Consider the following 25711-nt stretch of genomic DNA (forward strand, 5'->3'; position numbering starts at 1 on the left):
AGTTTATGCAGCGTACAGAAATATCTCCCCATTCAAAATACTCTTGTCTCCTCGCCAGGTAACGCCCATTTCAATGGGAGCGCCGCATAATTACATTTTACGCTAACAGTTTCCACTTTAGAAGGGCTCTGGCTGACTGGTTCTGGTACGGCTTGTGCAAATCGGAAGTGACGTCACCTCCAAATTAACCAATCCCGCTGCTTCCTCATGTTAATGAGCTGGAGTTTCGCGCTTGCGCTCTGCCAAGTAACTAGCATCAGCTGCGGTGGTTTTATTTTTGTGTCGTACAGGCTCATCAAATATAATAATAACCGACAGATATTTAAGGAGAGCGCTGTTTTATTCGTTTTGTTCACGAAAGAACGACAGTGAGACGCATCCAGCGTGCAAACCGTGGAATATAACGCGTAATTTGGCGGCTAGCAGTTATGACGGAGACTAGCCGGTGTTCAGTTTGAGTTCGAGATAAACTGTTTCTTACTCGAGGAGAAATCTAACACTGTCGCCTTGTATTTGTTTACATTGATCATTTTCTGAGTTATAATTCAAAGAGGCGGTCTCATTTGAACAGGGATGTGTATATTATGGGTGTTTCGCTGTTAGTTGAGGTGTTAAGATGATGATGATGATGATGTGTGCAGTGTAGCATGACACAGCAGGCTGTTGAGCAAAACACATGCAATATCTTTATTATTCAGGAGACATTATGCTGACAGAAAACAGGTGAGATGTCAATGTCTGTACTGTTAAAGATAGATCGATAGAGATTTATATATTCATCGGATTTATTGCAATAACTACACACGAGTTAAAAGTTAACACAGAAAAGAGTATACATCATATGATGGTCTACACGACTGTGAGTGTTAAGAAAAGGATCACTCAATGATGCTACTTTAGTGAGTATAGTTTGTTGACCGTTTTTCTCCTCTAATTATGTTTTACAGGAAGCGTCAGCGCGCTGAAGGTGACGATGAAGATGTTCAGATGCCTCCGGCCAAAAGACTGAGTTCAACTCTCCAGATCACTGACACTGCCAGAGAATCATGGGAGTCTGAGGTGAGACCATCAGTCACCAACACATCCTTCATTATCAGGATTGTCCTTTAATTCAACTTCGGGCACTTTCATGTCCCAGGGGTTGATTTAAATTTGTTCTCTTTTTGTTGCTTGAGGATCTCATTTGTACTGAATTGGAAATGTTTTACCATGCTTTTATCATTGATTTTCTGTACTTTTCAAATGCTTTTTATGTGTATATTTTACTATATTATTCTTGTCTCTGACACAGACTTTCAATATTTAACTATTAAAATTCATTATAAATATGCTAATTATTACATGTTTAAAATTATAATCTAAACAAAGAGTGAAACATTAAAAATATTTCAATACTTTAATATAATTTCTATCAATTTTTAAAAAATGGCAACTGTCCCAAGTTGTGGCCTTGCTTCCACCACACCAGATTATTTAGCTCCTAATAGACTTTTGTTCAAAATGTGTTGTACTTGTTAACCAAGTTGTGAAGAGCATGCTTAAGATGAAATATGAGATGGGAAATGAACAATGGCTTGGGGAAAAATGCTCCTATAATGAATTATTTTGTGCTTCATTTGTAACTTCCATTTCTTAATATTGCATTCAAGGACAAGGTATGCATGTTAATGCATAAGACATTATTCTCTATCTTCTGGATCGGTCCTGAAAGAACGGCGAGCTCTGCGTTCCGCTTCGTGGACTGTACTCGTCAGGATCGCTTTTGCTGCGCAGGGATTTTTTTTCCCTTGGCATGGTGCACACTGCCTTCGTTTGGGCCACAGCGAGACCGAGCGGGAGTGAGCCGGTTGTGATGAAGTATTGCTCTGCTTTGGTATAAAATGTCTCATGGCCTATGGATGTTGCTGAGTCTTGATGTAGCATTCAGCAAATCTATCTATAGAGCCACTGAAAAGGCTAGCTGGAGACACTGCGAGCATCAAATAGAGTGGCCTATTTCACATCACGCATTGGCCACTCACCTGATGCAGCGAGAGACATATCATCATCCCCAGCATCAGCACCGCCAAACATGACTAGGTTGTGCTCTCTTGCAGAAGACCGTCACAAACCTATTGTATTTGCATAGAGGCAGTATATGGAGATTGAGGGGCTCGCGGGGCGTTTGCCAGCACAAGGTTTTCCTCAAATTAATTCTGCTTGCCGCCTTGTGTGATCCCTTGGGAGTCACAGAAGTGGTGGGTGGGAGGTCGCGGGAGGTGATTCGCGAGCGAAGCATGAGTGGGACACAGCAGCTGAACAACAATGGAGAAGTTTGCTAGTTTCGAGGTATTCATGTCTGTACAAGATGACATACCACTATATTAATATGAAAAATAATGCTTCAGCCTTGCCTTCATCCAGAGCAAGGGTCAGAGCAAGTAGTCTTCCGAAATTAGGAACTTGCAACACATTACTTCCGTGGATTTTCCGTATAATAGCAACCAAAGAGTCTCAGCTGAAATCTCCAAAGCACTCTCAAGTGCTCCCAGCTGGGCGTTTTCAGAAGAGCGCCTGTCATTTTCAGTGGCAAAAAAAAAGCTTTTGTGGACACGCACTGCCTTAGAATTAGGGGTGGAGATTACAAGGAAACTGGTGATGTGTTACAGGGGTCAGCAACCTTTTTGACATGGAGTGCCTTTTTTTTATTTTCCTGGTCAATGGCTGTGCCAATGCACATATTATTTAATTGTAATCATGTAATAACTAGCACACTAGCAACTGCAAGAGAGGAGCAGTCTTTCCCTGTCTGTCACTCACTCAACGTTGTGTCGATGTAGTGTCACTAGTAGGGTTGCAACAGTATGAGATTTTCACGGTATGATAACCGTCTCAGAAAATATCACGGTATACGGTATTACACAATTACTATTATTAGTGAAAACAGAAGGGTTATTTTATTTATTTTTGAGCAAACACTTTATTATAATTGAAACTTGAAACCATTTATTTTATTGAAGTATGTGTTACACTTAAGAATGATGTGGCGTCCACTCTTGTACAAGACTCTCCCTTTTGAAAATTAATAAATAAATAGAAAAAATAAGTAATCTTTCAGAATTATAAACATGATAAAAAATATAATGTAACTATAACATGTTATATAACTAAAGCATGTTAGTTTACATGTTAAATGAACTACTTAATGAAAAATAACATCAGCTGTGTGAGCTTTTGAAGTAATGTCCTATGATTATTAATAATTAACATGTACTGCGGGTCTACTCGACTGCTCCTGTCTGTACCTTTAACTCCGTGTTCATCAACTGGTTTTGCTTCAGGATAGATTTTACATTGGACATCAAGTGTCGACCTGCCATAGATTAAACCTAACCTGTATATAATGTATCCTGGGTTGCATTTCCTTTTATGTTGTATAGTTTGTTCATGGTTTTCCAGTACAAGGACATACATCAAGTGTCATTATTTTTGTTGATGATGTCAACAACAAAAGCGACAAAGTTTTCTCTCCCCCCTTTTAAAAATTGAAGGGCATATTTACTTAAATTAGCCCATTATTATCTCATTTGTTTCCTAATATTACATATTTACACACATATTACACAGAAGGAAAGGCTCCTCATTACCATGGTTAGGTCAGTGTGCTAGTCTTAAATAATAGTAATAATAATAATACATTTTACATATTTATGAAAGAAATGCTAGCTGAAACACATCTTGAAACTTTAACTAAAACTGCTACTGTTGATATAAAATGAGGTCTAATAGATTCTACCTTTTTAAATTATTTCATATGAAACTATAACATTTTGTCAAGATATAACGGTTTCTTTTACTCCTGAAACAAATTTGTAAAGGGTGTGTGTGTGTGTGTGTGTGTGTGTGTGTGTGTGTGTGTGTGTGTTAATATTTTTTAACTATTTTGGTAAAGGGGCCACATCGGGCTGTAAGTAGTGCATAGGGGCCATATTGTATTACTTTTGAGATACAATGTTCTGCATTGATTTGGTTTTTGTACCATTTAAGCCCAGAAATAATTGTGTACTCAATTTTCTGAAGTGTATCTGTGACTTGTGAGACTATTCTGCAATTGCCTAAAGTATTATATTGCTCTACAAAGATAGATACTTTTCTATCAGGAATTAAAAAACTGAATAAAGGTGGAGATTATACATTTATTTTGCCATCTCTACTTCTGTTATTAATTTATTAATTCAGTTTTAATTTATTATTCAGTTTTAATTTAAAAAAAAAAAAAAGAAATTTATAGAACTTTTAATGTTTGTCGCAAAGCGGGCGAGTTTACTTATTTTTTTTCTTTCTAAAACTTTACCCGTTTACATGCTAAGAGTCATGATGCGGGTCTACTCGATGGATTGACTTTCAGCACACAACTGAATAACATGAATATGATGAATGATTACTACAAGAGTTAGATTAACATACAGGTGCGAAGGGATTTCAACGTTTCTAAATTGCACAAATAAAAAATTAATTTGCATATTCGTCTAAGGCTTGCTTTTGCTCGCATGTCAATGATCAATTGTCAATCATTGTCAATGATCAGTGTCAATGATGCCGAGATCTGCTTTTATATTTAATTTAATCACTGAGAAGGTTTACTTGCAAAATTAGTAGCACCAAACATTACAAGCAGCCTCAAGAATGGACACAGAGTAGCCATATAACACTTTTCCTTGAGCAGAATATTGCACTACAAATCACTAAATTTGTTCAAAGGGGAAAGTGAGACGTGCATAGTTGCCAGATTGCACAAAATAACTATAACATTAGGCAGAATATTTCAAATTTGCGCAGTTTCGTCTCCTATCTGAGCATGTTAAACGCTTGTGGAGATGCTTTAGGTCCCAATACAAGTTAACTGAAATATCCAATGAAAAATAAAAACGCTTTTACAATAAATGAGCCGTGGGCCACATTAAACCATGTGGAGGGCCTGATCCAGCCCATGTTTGCTTTAGCTGTTTGCGAGATAATCATTAAATCTGCGTCGGCAGTCCTAAATAGGCTATCACTTGGGCGGCTGCTGAAATATCTTCATTGGGAGAACCATGGCATTGCTCTTTCCCTGCTGTCTGCGACCCAGTCCGAATAGACCAGTTGAGAAACACTGCTTTAACACACCTACACACATGTCAGACCCCCTCTTCTCTCAGAAATTTTCACGTGTGTGTGTGCCGCAAGTTGACGAGTCTGACAGGCAGACAAAGGAATAAAGGAGATGCGCACGCGCGTATGAGATTCTCCGTCCGGTTGCGTTTTTTTTTTCTCAATACCGTAGATTAGCAAATGTACATGGTATGATAACCATCAATTTTCAAACCGTGGTATACCATGATACCGGTTTACCGCTGCAACCCTAGTCACTAGGGGTTCACTCTTTGTGAGTGGAATTTGCAAGCCGGACATATGGGTATAAAAGGAGTAGATGCACCACTCCTTCAGACTTGTTCTGCAGAGCAGAGAACTTGTGTTTGTCCCGTCACCTTGCTATTCGCCATTGGAATTACAGCGCATATCAGCGGGCACCCTTGCACGGTCAAATGTTGCGCTTCCCCTGGGTACTTCGGTGGCTGAGACCACTGGTGTAAAAGTACATTCAAAAAAAGTATGTTTTCTCTAAAGAGCTGGCACAAACGATTGGCGTTTTCTTAAAGATGTCCTTTTGCCTTTGTGCTACTGGGTTTGGCTGTTATCTCTCCCCACCGGATGGCCAGGAAGCACGCCGGGCAACGTTTTTTGGATGGGTCATGTTCTCACTATGAGAACAAGCCCATGAGAACGTTGTGGTCACAGCTCTCTTCCTCCTCCGTGAAGCAGAGAGACACCATGACTGCTTCCCGACCCGGTCCATCCTGCATTGAAACTCGGGCGGCAAGCACCATGGGTGATTTGGATGTGGATATGGGAGTTACTCTGCCCGCTCCTTTCCCGCGGACCTCCCATCGCCCAGCATGCTCATTCTGCCGGGTAGAGTTCATGAGCGAGGCAGGCAGTCCACCTCAGGACTGGTTTAATGTCTTGCTCTGGGCTCGTGACAAGGATGAGCTGTCAGTCGCAGCATCAGAGGGTGGGCTCCTGCTTTCGTAAGCGGACGAATCTACTGAGCTCCCGCTCAGGACAAAGTGGACGCTGAGTTGGCAGCCGTGCTTGCCCGGGGGCTGCAAACCTCGGGCTTGATTGGAATCCTTTGCCCTGCCCTGAGCTTTTGAGGCTGGATGATTTGTTTCTGGGCTCTTCCCAGAAGTGCATGAGGTGCTCTGAGTTGTGGAAGGTGCCTTTCTCCACCCGTATACGAGCTCATGAAGCGTATATATACGCTTCATGAGCTCGTCCTCCCTGACTTAACTCGACACGGGGCAGCCAAGGGATATGTCGAGCTTCCCCAGGTCGAGCGTGCCGTGGCAGTGCACCTGTGCTTGCAGGGCGCAGCCACTTGGAGGAACAGACCAAGGCTCCCTTCTAAGTGTTCTTCGTTGTCCGTGATGAAGGCTTACAATGCAGCGGGTCAGGCCGCCTCCACCTTGCATGTCATGGCCATCCTGCAGGTTCACCAGGCCAAGGAGTTGTGTTACCCAAATGTTACAAGGTAACAACAGATGGGCCAGGCAGCCGGTCGGGTGTGACGCTTGTATTAGCACCTTTTCCCTTTCTAGGTGATGTGCGCTATCTTGTCCATAATTGGTGAACACTGGACGCCTCTTTAATTTCTTAAGCACTGTTCGGTGACCAACTCGGCGGAGGAGTAATACTCAGGCCCAGTACTCGTGGTATGCCCTTTTTAGGTGAGCCTGTGTACTTGGGCTCAGTGCTCCATACGTGGTGATTTCCCCCCTCGATAGTCCCGTATGATGCGTTTCCACTGTGTTTTTTTTTTTTATATATATATATGATACGATACGTTTTTCACACTTGCAAAATCCTAAAACTTCCAGGTTTAATTAATATTTTAACCCCCATATTTTCTCTTAATCGTTTAATGTAATTTTGAGTGTGACTATGGTTAAAGGAGGGTGTTAATGCTGGGTTGGAAATCTCAAGGATTAATGGTGGCGTTTTCCTTTTATTACATGTATTGTTCTGAAAACGAAAAGAAACAAATGAAACTTGGAATGTAGGCGGTCATGTGCGCAGCCTGACCAAAGCACAGCGGGCACATTTACTTGCGCAATTAACAAAATGCGAAACGCTGCCGGCTTGTGATGCGTGAATGGCTTGCACGAGCCTGTTAGGTATACTGGAGTCTCGCCACATTTTTACTTTTTGTTTAGCCTCCCATTCAGCTCATGAAAACACGCTGCGTGATCTTAAGGATAAGATTGGAATGCTGCTACTCTCTCGCCTTTGCTGGCATGTATGCCATTGGTTGCCGATCCCTGTGATATTATATCGAGATCTAGGTCATGACACTATTTGATTGCGTTTTTTTTTTTTGTATTGCGATTTCAAAACTGCAATATATTGTGATGTTTAATTTGTTACTGACTGTTTTTCAGCCTCATTCATTGGAATTCAGAAAACTAATGCAAAAAAAACAACATCTTTTTACGATTCACAAAACTCTTGTGTGACTTCAATAGACTTTGAATATAATGCATGAGTCATATGGCTTACATTAATAGTACTTAAATACTTAAATTAATAATTTATGTTAGTTCAACATAAACCATGCTTTTTCTAGATCTTTGACAATTTTTTTACCAAACTCTGGATTTGAAAGATGGAGTTGGATTTTGAATTGTCTCGGATGCAATCATGCTGTCAACAACTTTTATTGTTGAGGTAGTCAAAGGAGTTCCGTTCTGTCTCCGCGGTAAAGCATAATAACTGCGCCATCTAAGAGACTGCTGTAAAAAAAAAAAATATATAATATAGGTTTTTGGCACTTGAATATCGATACAATATCATGAGGAAAAATATTGCAATACTATAACCTATCAATTGCATCTACTTAAAATGATATATAAAACATATTATAGATAAATACTGTACATTTAACAAGATGAAACAACATGAGAAAATGCCCTGAAAACCTGAGCTCCTGAAATAATCGCATATAATGAATATATTGAAGTAATAGCTATTTTGGAGATCTAAGTTTCAATATTACGTTAATGTTATGGATCTAAATTTATCTAGCTTATTAATGTCACATACTATATAGGATGCATTTAAGTGAGGTTATTAACCTGTTGGTATGCTGAAAACTTAAATCAACTTTCTAAGGTTAACTCTTTCCCTTAATTGAACAATTGAGTAATGGCGTCTCCAAATCTTGTGTAATTAAGTTCACTTTACTTGGTGTTTATATATACTGAACTTAACTATGTAAGTTAAGGTAACTAGATGCAAGTAGACTTAACTCAGCTATGCAATTTAAATGTTTTTCAACTTAATTTTCATTGAATGGACTCAAAGATCATACAATAATTAAATAAGTCTCAGACTGAAGTATTGCTAATTATTCTTCGACCTTTTCTATTATATAGACTTGTGTCCTGCACTCCAACAAATTTTTTAAATTGTAATACTTCACTGCTCTGATGTTGTGTTGCTAGCCTGATCTTATGTTCCTCTGCAGTCTTCCAGCAGTGAGAGTGGCATCAGCAGTCCAGAACACGCCGCTGGCAGCAGCAGCAGCAGCAGCAGTAATTGTGGACTGGACATCATTGGGCACCACTCTGGCCATGGCACCTGCAGTCCCATCAGTGCCTCCAAGCAGTCGGGCCCCGTGGACCTGCTCTCATACCAGGACATCAACCGGGTCCTGAGAGAGGCCCATTTCCACAGCTTACAGAGCCGAGCTCAGTCCAAGCACAGGTGACTTTCAGGGACACTCTTCCTGTACCAACCCCTAGAAGACCGGGTACAACTCCATCGCCATCCTCATTCAGACCTGCTCCTACTTTCTCAGAGAGCTCACGTTATGTGCTTGGATGGAAAATATGCCTTGATACTGGGAAAACTCATTGACTTAATAGAGCTCTGAAATGTTCATTGTAAGCAATGACAGCTTGACTGTGATGCAATCTTTTGGGATATTCATACTGTGTGTATTTTTCCTCCTAATAAACTGAGAAACTGCATTGAGAGCTGGAATAAGAATGAGTGGGGGAATCTCATGAAAACATGTCCAGGTTACATTTCACACCAAATTCAAAACAGAGAAAAAAATAATTAATTGAAATTTGGGTAAAGAAATGGAACCCATTCTGATATTTTCATGATATTTAGGCATATTTACCCACCAAAATCAGATTATTGTAATGCATCTGGAAGTTTTACTTTTGTTTTAATTTTATTTTTGTATTCCTTATTTGATTCATATTACTGTGAAATACATCAAGGTAGTTCAAGAAATACTACCACAATATATAGATACTCAAGGAATATTCCAGGTTTAATACAAGTTAAACTCAATCAACTGCATTTGTTCATAATTTTGATTATTACAATAGATTAATTCAACTCATCCCTCCTTTTCTTAAAAGGGAAAATCTTGGTTCCAGTGACGCACTTACAATGGAAGAGAATTTGTCAAATTTTTTAATGTTAAAATAGAAACTGTTTCAAAAGACAAACAATATGCATATAAACATGATTTGTGTGATAAAATCACTTGCTAACCTTTTCTGTGTAAAGAAAAATTTAAGTACTTTCATAAAATTATAAGCTTCACATTTTTGTTTAAACCCGCCAAAAATTTATCCCAAACACTTCCATTGTGAGTGCCTCACTAACTTCGATTTTTGCTTTGTTTTAATAGAAATGAAGTGATGAGTCTAAAGTTTTGTGATAATCAGCATTGTTACACAAATGCTGTCAATTGAGATTCACTTGTATTGAATAAATATTTGTTGACGTATATAAGTTTATTTTTTTCTTCATATTGCAGTAATGTAAATAAAAATATTCAATACATTTGTTTATTTCTTTTGATTTTGGTGTGAAATATTGAAATTTAGTGAGATTCTGATACATAGTGTAGTGGGGTTTTGCAATTGGGATATGTTTATTTTATTTATTTTTATATATATATATATATATATATATTTTATATATATATGTTGAGGAACAACGTTTAATGCCTAAATGTGCACAGCTGAACTGCAGTCTGATAATCATAGTCTGATATATCATATATATATATATATATATATATATATATCAATAATTATGATTATCAGACGTGGACCAGACTGCAGTTCAGCTGTGCACATTTAGGGCATTAAACGGCTGTTCCCCAACATGCCAAGCTGGTTAGTGAACTCTTTGCAGTCCTGAAGTTAATGCGTAAATCAGCCACTCTATACAATATATCAGTGACTCTAAGCTGATGGTAACAAGGTGAAGTCTGAAGTGGGTAAATCTGGGTTTTCTTTTTTTCTTATTATTTTGACACAATATAACTGAATTCTTCAGGATCTGCTCTTGCGTCCCAGCCATCACTGAAGCTGGTTGTCCCTCCAGACATCAGTCCATCCAGACCCTGGAGTTTATTTTACTATATCTTTTTGTATTGAAAGGTGTACGTTACATTTTTACATTTAGATCATCTACATTTCTAAATAAAGTTAGATGTTCTTAAGTATACCTGTGTGTTTTAACTTGCATGATGAACCTGAATAAATAAACTTACTATAGAGTGCAATAATTTATTTCTGGATGTAAAAATCCCATTCATTTTCTCCATACCTGAACATAATGTGAAATCAAATTAGTGCCATAGCAGATCTTGTACACTTGTGTAATATAGGGTATAAAACTGCTCCTAAGATCATCTAATATGTTTCATAAAGGAACTATCTGTACTACTGATATTTTTGTTGTGTCTAGTAGTGTGCCTGTTTGAATCTACCATGTAAAGGTTTTGATGACACATATATACATTTTCCATTATGTAGCTACGAGTTTCAATCAAGAAACTTGGTTAGAATTAAAATAGCAGACTCATACAGTCAGCCAGGATATCTATAAAGCTAAGGATCAGGACACTACAAATGGGCAATTTTCAGCTGTGAAATATTACAAGACACTACACGTTTATAACAGAGAAAAATGATACGAACCTTAAGTCACAGTATTCTTCTGATGGCATCTGGTTTTGTTTTTTTTTTGTAAAGTTTGCGGTCTTGGAGTATATCTGTAAGTGCCTTATTCCATGCTCATGAGAGCGCTGTGACTCTGGTCCCGTCCTGATAGTTAAAGCATGATTGTTTGAAGATAGAACGTGCTACAATTGGTCAGATTAATGTGGCCATTATCTGATTGGCTTGAGTTGACGATTGGTGGAGTCCACCTATTTTTGGATTGCCCGCAGCTCTTGCACAAGAAATGTTCCAGAATTCACAAATGCACAGCAAGCAATCCACAAATAAATACACACGATTCACAAATGAATTCTTGACAGATTTGTGTTTGTTAGTTAAAGCTACGCTATGTAACTTTATTTTGTTAAAAATCAACAAAATGTTATTAATGAGATATCGAGGACGAGGGGTTTGAGGGCACTAATGTAGCTTCACGTAGGTACTCAAGGCAAGAAGGTAAGTCAGACTAGACAAGGATGGAGTGGCGGGGTGATTATTTATATAGGGGAGGTGATTGCGTGATGGAGTGGTATCAGGTATGAGTGATTAGTAGTCTGGGGAGTGTGGAGTGAGAGGGGGAGTCCGGTGTGGATGTCACATTACCCCCTCTCCACGGGCGCTCCAGAGGCCCAGAACTCCCGATGTCGAGGCTGGTCCCATCCACGCAAGGAGAAGGGTGCCGGGCATGGTCTGTGTGGAAGCTGGATAACAGGGCCTGGTCCAGGATGTCATCCCGAGCATTCAAGATCTTTCCTCGGGGTCGTACCCCTACCAGTCGATGATGTACTTGAGATGACTTCTTCGACGTCGAGAGTCCAGGATCTCACGCACGGTGTAGACTGGGCCGTCATCTAGGAGCAGCAGTGGAGGGGGGCCCTCAACCTCACTGGACTCTGGGGAAGAAGAAGACAGAGATGGGTGATAAGGTTTTAAGAGGGCTCATGTGTGGTAAAGGTAGGTGAGATACGATAGTGTGTGGGGAGTTGAGGTCAGTATGTGACTAGGTTTATCTCTTATAAAATAGTGAAGGGCCCTATGTATCGGGGACTTAACTTCTTGCAGGGCAGTCGGAGCCTGATATCTTGTGTGGAGCGCTAGACCTTCTGTCCAGGCTGGTAAGGAGGTGGAGTGGTGCATCGAACATCTGCCTGATCTTTTTGGCATCGGAATGCTCTTTGACATGCAAATTAACCAACTCAGCATCAATTTTAAAGGATTTCTGGGCTTTAAGCTGTCTCCATTTTCCAAAGCCATCTCGAATATTTATCCTTGTTTTACTACGCCTCTGGTCACTGTGGTTTTTAGATGGTTGATGAGGCTTTTTAGGTTGGTTGGAATCTGTTATCTCTGATCCAGTTTGTTTGCTGGCTTCCATGGCTGCAGCACGCAGTGTTGTTTGCCTGCAAACTTGTTCAAATCTGGCAACCCGGTGGTGTCGAAATACTAATGGTGATTGGGTAGTGGGCAGGATCACACAAGCCAAAACATAAACATAAATTCCAGCCAGAATGGAAACTTCAAAGTAGAATATACTGGCTGTAGCATTGTTATCGGAGAAGCCAGTATTTCAACTTAGCATGTTTCTTAATTCTCTAATTACATAATATTGCACCTTAAATAATGGCCATAAAATAAAATACAACAACATAAAATAAAAACAGAACAGATCAAACACCATTGAAAAAAAAAATAATTCACTCCTTGGGCTGACGGTTTGTGCTTGTCACATAAAAATTAGTATGGATAATTTATGAATAAAGACTCCCCCCACCTATGTTCATGTTCATTGTATTTTCAGAATTTTTTGTAATTAACACGCAGGTTTCAGCTTTACAGGTCACATACAGCATAATAATATATGCTATAATAAATGATTTCTTTTCCCAGTAATTTTATTTATTCAACATGAAAATAGTTCATTAAATGCTGAGACATGGAGAAAATGTTTTATCAAATAGCTATGCATGATAGGAATTATTTATCTTGCTGCTCCCAATAATGCGCAGATAATGAGAAACGAAATAAAGCAAATTCAGAACAGAAAATAAATACAACAAAAGGCAATAATAATTATAAAAAAATGTTTTTGTCTATTAACAATAAATTTGTTCGTGAACTGCAATTACAAAAGAAGAAGCCTCGTTCTGAGCAGCAGCCAGAATACACTCCACGTTTGTCAGACGTTTTTCCAGTAGAAGTTTGGCTGCAGCGCAATAAAGAAATCTATTAGTTATAATCTGATCAAAACAGTTCTGAAGATCACCGCTACTTGCTGGAAAAAGGTTTCTACTAATAGAAGTTATAGAGCCAATTTATGGATGTGGATTATTAGGAGGAGAAGTTCCAATATGGTCAATTTTGCCAGGACACCGGGGCTACACCCCTACTCTTTTACGAGAAGCACCCTGGGATTTTTAATGACCACAGATAGTCAGGACCTCGGTTTACCGTCTCATCCAAAGCACAGGGCCTTTTTACAGTATAGTGTCCCGTCATTATACTGGCCTCCCTAACACCTCTTCCATTTTTGTATTATTTTAAATGATATAACATTTCCTAACTTCACTTTTAAAACAGGTTGGGGATTTGTTTTTGTAGCAAACTGAAAATAAAGTAATTTTCACGCAAACATACTGAAAATTAGCACCCAGTCTGTTATATTTTTAATTGATGAACTGTTTCCATACAAAAGCAGTTTATGCAGCGATCTGAGGCTTGTTCTCCAGTCTGTACCGGAAGCTGTACTGCAGTTTAAAGTGTTTTTGGATAGTTCTTTGGATGATCTAGAAGCTTTTTACAGTTTTATACCATTTGTGCCATTGAAGGGATGATAAGTATATCCCTCACAGTCTCATTTTCATTCCCATTAAAAATTAAAAAAGGCGCTAGCATGAATAAGGTCTATGGGGGAAACAACAGCACAAACGTCAATAGGCCTACTATTAGCAATGATTTGATGAATTCTGTGACGTTTTGTGGTGTTTCACTCTAAAACATTCCATCCAAAAGTATCAAATCTGGCAACCCGGGGAGTTGAAATACTATTGGGAAATGGCCAATGGGTGGGATCACACAGGCCAAAACACAAACAGAAATTCTTGCCCAGAACAGACATTTAAAAGTAGAATATACTGGTTGTAGCATTGTTTTCAGAGAAGCCAGTATTTCAACTTAACATGTTTCCTAATTCTTTAATTAAATAATATGGTAATTTTATGATTTAGTACTGTAAATATATTACATATTGCTTCTTTAACTTAAAGTGACAGAGCTCAACTCTGTTGCAAACATACTTCAGGAGACCAGCAGATGGCGACAAATATTGTACAAGTCAACATAAAGGTGTCATTGTATGTTATAGTTGTTGAGTCCTTTCAAATCAAAACTCAAGCTAAGAGAATGAACCAATGTGCTCTCTCTCTCTCTCAAGAGAATGAACCAATGTGCTCTCTCTCTCTCTCAAGAGAACGAACCAATGTGCTCTCGCTCTCTCTCTCTCTCTCTGTCTCTCAGGCCACACACACACTAACCCGTTATATTTTAGAAACATCAATTTTACCTAAAAGTTTGTGGTGTAACATTTTACATGACTGTTCCTTTTCTTAAGTTTTTAAAAAGGGAGTTATTATTTGCAAATGCATTATATTTCATTGATATGCTGTTATTACAATACATGCAGAAAACTTTAATGCATTACTTGCCATTTTACCTCACATGTTATAAATGCTTATTAACACTTATTTGACATTCGTTACCTATGAAAACATACCTTAATGTAAAGTAGACTAATTTGGAGCATTTACTGAGGGGTTGCCAACATTAGTAACCTATGTAGATAAAGTTCAGTATGGTTTAATGCTCATCAGGCTTTATTATGTGATTATTATGCTGTGAATGAGCATGAAGTGCTGTGAATGAAAAGTGATTTGCAGAGGACTTTATGTAACAAGGACAGGGTAATTTGGGACAGCACTCGGAGTAACACCATTCTTTTGACATCAACGTGACAATCAAGTGACAACACAAGTGAGTAAAAACATTACAGTCATGAATATAAACACAAAGCGACATAATCCCTCATTTAATCTCTCTATAATAGTCTGTTTTTATTGCATTGTTACATAAATCATGAATTAGGGAATGTTATGCTTTTGATTAATATAAGTATGAATATGTGTATTTATTAAGCATTTATAACATGTAAGTTAAAATGCCCACTACCAGGCAATAAATGCATGTAAGTCACCCTTTTTATTCATGTTGTTATAACTGCATATCAATGATTTCTAATGCATTTATAAATGGCTTATTATGACTTATCAGCTTTATAAACCATTAACAAAGGAAACATTCATTACTGTATACTTTAATGGAGAGCATTTTCATAATGGTTGAGAAAAAGTGTAGTGTGGATGAGAGGCATAAATGTAGCAAAATCTGTGCTGTTTTAAATGAAAACATATTAGTGTAACCGTGGCATCAAACACACACACAGATGTCTTTTGGTGTCCTCAGGCCCATGTGTGGGCATGTTACGGTGAGATGGATAGTGCAATGACATCAGCTCACAGGGAGGCAGGAGAGAGTTAAATCGTCTGTCCTTGTTCTGGTGTGTGGTGTTCAAAACACTTTTTTCCTTCCACCATGAAAATCTGGGTTAGACTCAAGACCTTATTTTTATAAGGTCAAGGTTTATATGGTCTGTGTGAATCTTTACATCGCTCTGAAATGATGTCAAGTGACTGTACACACAACTCTGTCCACTGGCTCTGCTCCGTGCCAGAGCGGGCTGTTTAGGTAGCTGTTGGATAGCTTGGGCCTGGTATGAACCTGGCACAGACACTGTTGGTCTTCCATCATAAGCCAACATTAACATCTGCTCCATCAGTGGAAAACAGCTCTCTCCTGCCTCCTCCAACCCAACACTCCTGCTAATGACTGGCCACTCCTGTCATTAAAGCCGTATTACCTTAGCAGGACTCCAAGCAGTGAGGAGAGGAGCATCCAGGGAAACTGCAGGGGAGAGAGATGCAAATGCAGATGTTGTTAGATGGACACATTAATGGCCAAATGTTCTGACTGGGATAACTCAATTCCTGTCTCTAATGAACAGTTCTGGAAAGCTTTCACTACACTGTGTAGAGCACATACACAATACAGTACCTTACATTAGTTAGCTGGAGCACTGAAACACATAAAGTTCAAATAATGGCTGAAATATTGTTACCACATTTTCATATTGAATTGGAAAGTGCAGGTTATTTAAGGGATAATCCACAGCTAGGTGGGTGTTAAATTATTTTAATACATGACATGGAGGCGAAGAATCACCCAACGCAAAGCAGAGTGCATTCAAATGGTTTAACGCACACCTAGCCATGGACTATCCCACTTAAACCATGGTCACTTGCCAGCATTGATTAGTTACAGATGTCATTGATTTTTGCAGTGCAAATATAATGGTTAACTTTATCTACAGGTTGTTATATCTAGAGTTCTGCCTGCTCTAAATCAGACACAGAGATGAAGTAGTGCAATAATATCACAGTTTTTTGGAGACCAAATACTCTTTTGTGAACTGTGAATTTAAATACTCAATCCAGAAAGAATAATAGCCACATAATATAGAAGGGTTGACACTCCTGAAAAAAATATTTAATTCCTATTCTTTGTCATTTTTACATTAATGAGGAAAAACCGGCATTGCTGGTGTGAGAGTAGTAAAAGTAGCACTTACTGTTTAAGATGAAGAGAAGCGTTTGTCCGGAGAGGGAGAAAGCGGTAAAGTTGAACACACCTGAGCGCTATGATGACTATCACCTGTTTCTGACTGCAGTAAGCACTGGGGGCTGTAGTCTTTAGCCTCCTCATTAGCACGCTCACCTCCCATGCCAAAGACGCTGGTTCGAATCCCGTTCGCAGTGGGTCGAGCAGGACATTGACATACATTAAGTCTATACGATTGATTCAAAACATGATGTGGCTCGATTTACAAAAAGAAAAGGGCTGCATGTTATGAAACATCATGTCTCCATCAGAGCCTTACTCAGTGATGTTCAGGTGTGATCAAATTGTGTGGTAGCTCAACTGATAGAGCATTGCACTTATGCTGTAAAGGACCAGGGTTCAAGTCCTGAAAAGCAATAGTTGACATGTGAGCTGAAAGTGACCCAAAATTATGTGGTTGCTTCAGCAATAATTTCTCACATTTGGTTTGGTTTAAGTTTAATGTTTAGATTAGGGAGGTCAGTTTTGTTGATTTTATACTCGATAGAACATTAAACTTAAAAACCTCATCGGTTTGGGAGAACATTTATCTCTTTTTTTACAGACATTTCACTTCAGAACTGTCGTGATACGTGTAATGAAGCAAGTGATATCATTTTGCACAAAAGTAATTTTCACCATGATAGGCTCCCATTTTTATTTCACATTGACTTTAATAGAATTGTTTTATATTAAAGTGTTGAATGACAGGTTTAGTGCTATTCCAGGACTGAAATACTCTAGTTTTCTCTTACTGAAGTTTTCATCTCTGTCTTTCACAACCCTCTCCAAACAACCCTCAGCCCCCTCTATTGTTCAGAGATGGGTCTGTCCGCCTGGTCAACAGCAGGACATCTCAGTCAATAGGGTGTTAAAAATCTCAGGGGAGCAGAAGAAGAGAGATGGCCTTACACAGCTTTTAGACTGTCTCCATGTCTCCCCTATAATAGTTAAGTTAAAGAATGCAAATTCACTCTCTGTACAATGTCTTTGTATGGCAGGAGTGCAAGTGTTAACAGCGCTATCCCACACTATGCCTGTCCTCCTATTCAATTTCACACAATGTGCTGCAGAGACAGTCTGCATGGAACTGTTTTGTTTTACTATCCAAATGCCATACACCAGACCCCGCTCCAGAAAGCTTGTCTTACAAGGATAGTTTACCTAAAAATGAAAGTTATGTCATCATTTGCTCAGCCTCATGTCGTTCCAAAACCATATTTCTTTCTTTCTTCTGTGGAACACATATGAACAGTGTTGGGGCTAACACGATTTTTTTACAAACACACACACAAATTTCTCTTTTCAATGGGGACATTCAAAGGTCCTGGGTGTAACTATACACAGTACAGTGTATTATAGATGTATTATAGGAACTGAGGTTGAAATATCAAAATTCCCCCAAAAATACACACCTTTGACCAAAGTTATGCCATTGGCATTAACACAGCCAAAATGATCGAAAAAAACAAAAATGAAAAAGACAAACATGTCCCGAAGGTCGCACAAGGGTTAAATGAGCAGCAGTCATAACATTTTTGCACTGTCATGACAATCACAGCAAGAGTTAAGAAATGTGTTCTCATAAGGCAACATTTTGCAACAAATGTAACATTCGGGTAAGTTATACATTTGATTCTCACGATTGATTCATATAGGCTGCATTTAAAAGTGTGTAAATACACATTTTCGTGGTATAATGTAGCACAGGCATTAGCCGCATAATGTACTCTAAAATTCCATTATTCACAAATACAATACAAATTCAATTCAGTTATTTGTCAATGACCCAGAACCTATAATGTTACATCAAGATCTTATAAAGAACACTATTCAGTTATAATGGTTGGTCACACTTTATATTAGGTGGCCTTAACGACTATGTACCAACATTAAATACATACAGACTGTGTATTTTCTGTGTAACTACATGTTGTTCTGCAAAATTCCCACATTAGCTGCTACTGAGGTTGAGGGACGGGTAGGTTTAGGAGTAAGGTTATGGTTAGGGTTAGGATTAGTTAGATTTTGGGGTAAAGGTTGAGTTACGGTTAGGGGTAAAGATAACAGTGTAACTACAAATGTAATTAAATGCAAGTACTTTAAATGCAATTCAATGCAACAACAAGTATGTATATAAATGTGCATCGTAGTTAAGGCCACCTAATATAAAGTGGGTCCTAATGGTTCTTTATACCCTGGTGAAAAATTCGAACTTTGGTATTTGTCAAGCTAGATGACCTGCAGAGTCAAGAGCATGGTCTTTTATGGTGAAGCTAGTTAAAAAGGCAGCATCCAAAACACAATAAATGCTGGTAACAATGCAGGTCTTCTCAACAGGGTAAAAAGATTATTCTTTGCTGAGTCTGAGGTGCTTTTCTTTTTTTTTAAATGTGTGTATGTAGTTGGTTTCAAATTGATCTATAAAGAGCCACGTCAACATGTTCATGTACAGATGCTAGGCAGATCTGGCATGTTCCATCTGTGCAGGACCCACACACTCATTCCTACGCTACATACTGGCGGCAGACAAGGTGCAATTTGTTCCATTTGGACTATAACTGTCAGGAAGAGATATTCCCCCACTTAAATGGCAGCACATAATCTCCTCCACTCCCCATATTATCCTAATTGAACCCATGGGCTGCCAACCCCATCAATAGCTGAGCTCATCTCCAAATTAATAAAACATAGACCCCCAAAGCATGGCCACATTACAGTCAAACGCAACATGCACACAGGGGCCAAGAATGGGCAATCGGCAGAGTACAAAACCTGGAATCATGCAACGTATACGACATTTTATTAACTTGGTTTGCAAAATATTTTTTTCCTCCAATTTTTAATCTTTCAAAAGAAGGTGACGGGGTTTTATAAATTAGAGGGCACTCATGTGACACTTAGAGGCTCTTTGAAACTTAACCCTTTTGTTCATTCTCCAATAGAACAATCTGGAAAGAGAAAGACCTTGTGGCAACAACACATCAAGCCAGAAGCATCAGCATGTATTGTGTCTTTTAAAGGGACTGCTTATGTAAGACCCATGCATCATTAAACTCCCCGTGTTTACTGGCACTATGAAGGTATCGTAATAAAAGCAACTTTAAATAGAGGCAAATGCAGGCAGCGTGAATTCTTTATTAAATACATTTATCATGAACCGGTAACAGTGACTCCAAGTCACTATTTTAATAAGTGGCCTGAATTCCAGTGTTTTGCTTCAGTGAGAGAACTACCCATGCCGAGAGCAAACAAAAGCACTCACACACACACACCCACCATCTCTTTGTTATTCTACTGTTCAATGGTATGCAGAGCATTCTTTTCTAGTATGTCCTGAAAACACAAAATTCGCATTTCCAGAGAGCTCAACTCTTTGAACAGATTTAGTACCCTTGATCTCTCTCACCTTAAACAGACAAGGTTTCTCGTAAGGAAAACAAAAGAAGTGGGTCCTTGAGTACTCTCAAATCTCTCACAATTCAACATCCTGTTTGATAGCACAGCATGTATAAAGAGGAATGCTTTTCAAGATGGGATTACAATGTATCCTTGAGGCTAAACATTTTATATCCTTGTTGGCAAAATTGGTAGTTCTTTCAAATGTCATTCACAGATGAATTAACTTGATGATCATTTCTATTTGCTGCTAACGGAAATTGATTACATTTTGCAAGTGTCCTCAGAGTATCCCGTCCATACAGTATGTAGCAATTTTTGTGAAATTTGAACATTGCTTTCACGAGATACAGTCCAATTATTCCTTGTAGACCACACCCAAAGAATATATAAGCACATATCTGCTAAACGAGTAAATAAATAAAAATTATTTTGATAATTTTTTTGTCATAATGGTCTCTAGATGATACATGATACATTTTGTGAAAATCAGAGAAACGATGAAGGATGAATTCGAAAAAATAAGTTATTTGATAAATTCATGGTGACAGAAGTTTTTTCTGTCAAAATAGTTTAGACCGGTGTATTCAGAAGGAAAATAATTTTTTTCTATCAATTTCAGTTCCAGAGTCATTCTCAAAATTTGGTATACAGCCTCATTTTGGCAACCTGTGAGTGGATGCAAAATTTTATTATGACTGGCCATTCATAAAACAATTTATTATCTGCTGAATCTAGCCCCTGATCCATATATTGCGAATCAAACAATCACATTGACTCTATGTGAACATAAGACACTTATATGGCACAAGGGACTATGCAACAATTAGTCATCGGCAAAAAGCAGATGTTGGAGGCATCACAGTGAGTGACAGCATTGCGATGATCTTTTTAACGAGAAAGCCCACTTCAACAGAATTACTGGCAGAAAATTATAAGCTGGGATCTGAAATAACAGCGGCTCGTGATGTGAAGCCCTTTGGCTGTTCCTGATGTGATGAAACTCCCTCATGGTCTGATCATGGTGCTTCTTAATGATAATATAAGCAGTACTCTGTACTGCTTAACCCTGCTTTTTTTGTATTACAAATAACTTTTGGTGCCACCCTGTGGACATTTCACGTCAACACTTTCAGCTTTGGCCACTGGGCCAAAAATCTGAGATTTATTACCACCATTGACTAGTATTGCAAAAATAAGGCCTGAGGCCCAAAACGTCTAGGTTACTGTTGTAACCTCCGTTCCCTGACGGAGGGAACGAGACGTTGTGTCGAATAAAATGACACTAGGGGACTTTCTTGAAGGCATCGGTTACCTCTGAACTTGAGAAAAGGCCAATGAGAATTTGGGAGACAGAATTTGCATGTCCCTCCCCTGGACATACGGGTATAAAAGGAGGGAATCGTATATCTTTTCATTCAGGTTTTGCACTGAGGAGCCAAGAATAAGGTTCGGCTGTTACAGTGGTTTGGTTCAGCGTCGTGGCCAGGGGGAAACAACGTCTCGTTCCCTCCATCAGGGAAAGGAGGTTTCAACAGTAACCTAGACATTCCCCGTCTGTCGCTCACTCGACGTTGTGTCGAATAAAGCGACACTAGGGGTCCCTATTCAATTAAGCCATGCGCTGAACCGTGAGACTGCACATATCCATACCCAACGGCCCATAAAAAATGTCAAACTTTTTAGGTTCCTGGCATCCCAAAGGGGGTGGGACAAAGAGACGCACCAAGCATGGGAGCAGGCCGCGCCATTAGCGCATTTTCTCTCTCTATGTTTCTTGCATAGAGTTAAAGCGGCTGGGGCCATTTAATGCTATGACACGCATCGGGGAAGGCATTCTTTTCCAACTCCTATTCTTTCAGGGGGAAAAGACCCCACGGAAACCACCACCTGCCCAGGCTGGGGGGAGGTAAAGTGTTGCAAAATACGTCACATAGGTTTTCAGGCCACATGAGGAAATGGCACGGTGGTAGATACTACCTGCTGCAAGGGAGGAGTTGCTACAAACACGCTGACCACTTGTGGCCAGTGGGGCAGTGTTTTACATTTCGATGAGCATAGACCGTTTTCAGCTAAAGTAAATTCAACCTACTGTTTCTGATTTTACTGTGAGAGTAGTCTGAGGTATCTCATCTAAGATTTGTTGTTCAATTGGGTGCATTCTTTCTCTGCAAAAGCATCAGATGATTTTTGTCTGTGTATTTTCATTGCATATTATCATTTGTCTTTTTAAGAAAAATATTCAAAATGAGGCATCACACACACACACATACAAAGCAAATGTTTGCAGACGTACATCTGTTACAGCTGGAGCTGAGAGCTCATCTGCGACATCCCAGGAGTGTTAAGAGTCAAGGATTGCAACTTTAGTATCTAAGTCTATGGAAAAATCTTGAATGTTTGATCCTGCCCTCAACCCATGACCCCACACACACCATGATGCCGAGGACCACAACATGTAGTGTTGTGCTGCATGCAGCAGACGTGGCCCTTGCATATTGCTGTCACGTCAATCAAATGTCTCTTTCTATCTGCCCACTTCTAACTCAGATCACGCTGATTTCATCTCGCCTCTTGGTCTCTGCTCGCTGTTGGTCTCAGTGGCAAAAATGTTGTTCACAGATCACTGCCGTTTATTTAGAAAGAGAACAGATATCTTCCTCTCTGATCTGTGATAGTGGAGGAGAGGGAGGCACAGAATTATCCATTCCCTCAGATGGATGCCATCATCCCGGAACCCAAACCCCTGCTGACAAACAGGCCACTTAAGGTCAATTTGCCAGCTGCTTTGAAGACACTCTGACACGTGCATGAAAAAGAGTCTCTCAGCAGAAATGTGACAAACAGACACCACAGCCTGAACACGATTCATTTACAGTGGAGAAATCTGCAAATCACTTCAGAACAAATTGTATTATGAAAAGTGGAATATATTGAATTAAACTTTTTTTTATTTGAGTTAAGTCTGAGTTCATTCAATTTCAATTCCACTCAACTCAAGACCACACTGCAAACACAGAGTACATTTACATGCATGATTTTACCCCAAAATGCTAAATAAGCTGGCAACATGTGAGCAGTTTTGGGGAAGCTACTTTGAAACTGTTGTTTGACAAGCTACAAGCTACTCATGATTCAAAGTAGTTAAGCTAGAGTCAAGCTACTCTTTTGAAAAAGTATTTAGCTACATTACAAATACAATACAAAGTAGCTAGCTACATTGAAGCTACTTAATGAGGCAATCATTTTTACAATGTTACTATCAAACCAACAATAATATCATTAAAAAAATTTACACTAATAACATTTATTAATCAATTTAATGTATTGAATTAAATATATTAAATGTATTTAAAACAGTTACTAATGGCCATAAAATAAAATGCAACAACATAAAAAACAAGTTTTTTTGGGGGGGAGGAGCGGCTGAGCGTCGCTACATTGGAGTTACCCCGGTGGACGAGAGGGTCGCTTCCCTACGCCTACTGGTTGTGTGTGCATATGCACCGAACAGCAGTTCAGAGTATTCGGCCTTCTTGGAGACCCTGAATGGAGTCCTGAATAGGGCCCCAGTAGGGGACTCCATAGTGATGCTGGGTGACTTCAACGCACACGTGGGAAATGACAGGGACACCTGGAAAGGCGTGATTGGGAGGAACAGCCTTCCCGATCTGAACCCGAGTGGATGTTTTTTATTAGACTTCTGTGTTAGTCATGGATTATCTATAACAAACACCATGTTCGAACATTAGGATGCTCTTAAGTGTACATGGAACCAGAGCACCCTAGGCTGAAGGTCGATTTTGTAATCGTGTCGTCGGATCTGAGGCTATATGTTTTGGACACTCGGGTGAAGAGCTGTCAACCGATCACCATCTGGTGGTGAGTTGGGTCAGGGGATGGGGAAAGACTCTGGACATACCTGGGAAGACCAAGCGAGTAGTGCGGGTGAACTGGGAAAGTTTGGAGGAGGCTCAACTCACACCTCTGGTGGCGCTTTTCAGGCATCCCTGCGGAGGTTGGGGACATTGAACCGGAGTAGGCAATGTTCAAAGCTTCCATTGCCGAAGCTGCGGTGGAGAGCTGCGGCCTCAAGGTTTTAGGTGCCACAAGGGGTGGTAACCCTCGAACACCGTGGTGGACACTGGTGGTCAGGGAAGCTGTCCAACTGAAGAAAGAGGCCTTCTGGTATTTGTTGTCCTGGAGGTCTCCGGAGGCAGTTGCAAGGTACCGACAGGCCCGAAGGGCTGCGACCTCTGCCGTGAGGGAGGCAAAGCAGTGGGTGTGGGAAAAGTTCGGAGAAGCCATGGAGAAGGACTTTAGGTCTGCACCAAAGTGCTTCTGGAAAACCGTCCGCCACCTTAGGAGGGGGAAACGGGGAACCATCCAAGCTGTATACTGCAAAGATGGGACGCTGTTGACCTCAACCGAGGAGGTTATTGGGAGGTGGAAGGAACACTTTGAAGAACTCCTAAATCCAAACACGCCCTCTATGCTAGAGGCAGAGCTGGAGGCTGATGGGGGATCAGAGTCTATTTCCCTGGGGAGGTCACTGAGGTAGTCAAACAACTGCGCAGTAGCAAAGCCCCGGGGATTGATGAGATCCGACCAGAAATGCTGAAAGCTTTGGATGTGGAGGGGGTGTCATGGATGACACGTCTCTTCAACATCGCGTGGAAGTCTGGGATAGTGTCTAAGGAGTGGCAGAATGGGGTGGTGGTTCCCCTCTTCAAAAAGGGGGATCAGAGAGTGTGTGCCAACTACAGGGATATCACACTTCTCAGCCTCCCTGGTAAAGTTTACTCCAAGGTGCTGGAGAGGAGGGTTCGGCCGATTGTCGAACCTCAGATTGAAGAGGAACAATGTGGGTTCCGTCCTGGCCGTGGAATGATGGACCAGATATTTACTCTCGCAAGGATCCTGGAGGGGGCCTGGGAGTATGCCCATCCAGCCGACATGTGTTTTGTGGATCTGGAGAAGGTGTATGACCGGATCCCCCAGGAGAGACTGTGGGAGGTGCTGCGGGAGTATGGGGAGGAGGGGGGTCCCTTCTTAGGATGATCCAATCCCTGTATGTCCAAAGCGAGAGCTGTGTCTGGGTCCTCGGCACGAAGTCGAGATCGTTCCATGTGGGGGTTGGTCTCCGCCAGTGCTGCCCTTTGTCACTAATCCTGTTTGTGATATTCATGGACAGGATATCGTAGTCTTCATGTCATCGTCGGTCCGTGACCTTCAGCTCTCACTGGATCGCTTGGCAGTCGAGAGAAAGCTGTTTCTTTTTTGCCATTTTTTACCTAATATTGACCTTAAGACATGCCAGTCTATTGCATACTGTGTCAACTCAAGAACAAACACAAAGACAATGTTAAGCTTCATTTAATGAACCAAATGGCAAGAGATTTTCTAGTACCAAATGATCAATTTAGCATGATTAC

General features: G+C 39.9%; 1 protein-coding gene across 1 annotated transcript; it reads left to right on the forward strand.

Moving 5' to 3' along the window:
• The first annotated feature begins 237 nt into the window (after positions 1-237).
• Positions 238-10089, forward strand: LOC127648379 (protein FAM104A-like). Its single transcript, XM_052133039.1, has 3 exons — positions 238-723; positions 948-1059; positions 8603-10089. Exons 1-3 carry the CDS (start codon positions 677-679, stop codon positions 8843-8845), a joined length of 402 nt encoding a protein of 133 aa, XP_051988999.1. The 5' UTR covers positions 238-676; the 3' UTR covers positions 8846-10089.
• The last annotated feature ends 15622 nt before the right edge of the window (positions 10090-25711 follow it).

Source organism: Xyrauchen texanus, chromosome 8 (genome assembly GCF_025860055.1).
Source record: "Xyrauchen texanus isolate HMW12.3.18 chromosome 8, RBS_HiC_50CHRs, whole genome shotgun sequence".
NCBI classification, from domain to species: domain Eukaryota; kingdom Metazoa; phylum Chordata; class Actinopteri; order Cypriniformes; family Catostomidae; genus Xyrauchen; species Xyrauchen texanus.

What these genes read in the sequence shown, in the direction of transcription:
- LOC127648379 (XM_052133039.1), top strand. Translation starts at nt 677, where the DNA reads ATGCAATATCTTTATTATTCAGGAGACATTATGCTGACAGAAAACAG. An exon ending in ATTATGCTGACAGAAAACAG is followed by an intron (nt 724 to 947) that starts GTGAGATGTCAA and finishes TATGTTTTACAG; the next exon opens with GAAGCGTCAGCGCGCTGAAG. An exon ending in GAGAATCATGGGAGTCTGAG is followed by an intron (nt 1,060 to 8,602) that starts GTGAGACCATCA and finishes GTTCCTCTGCAG; the next exon opens with TCTTCCAGCAGTGAGAGTGG.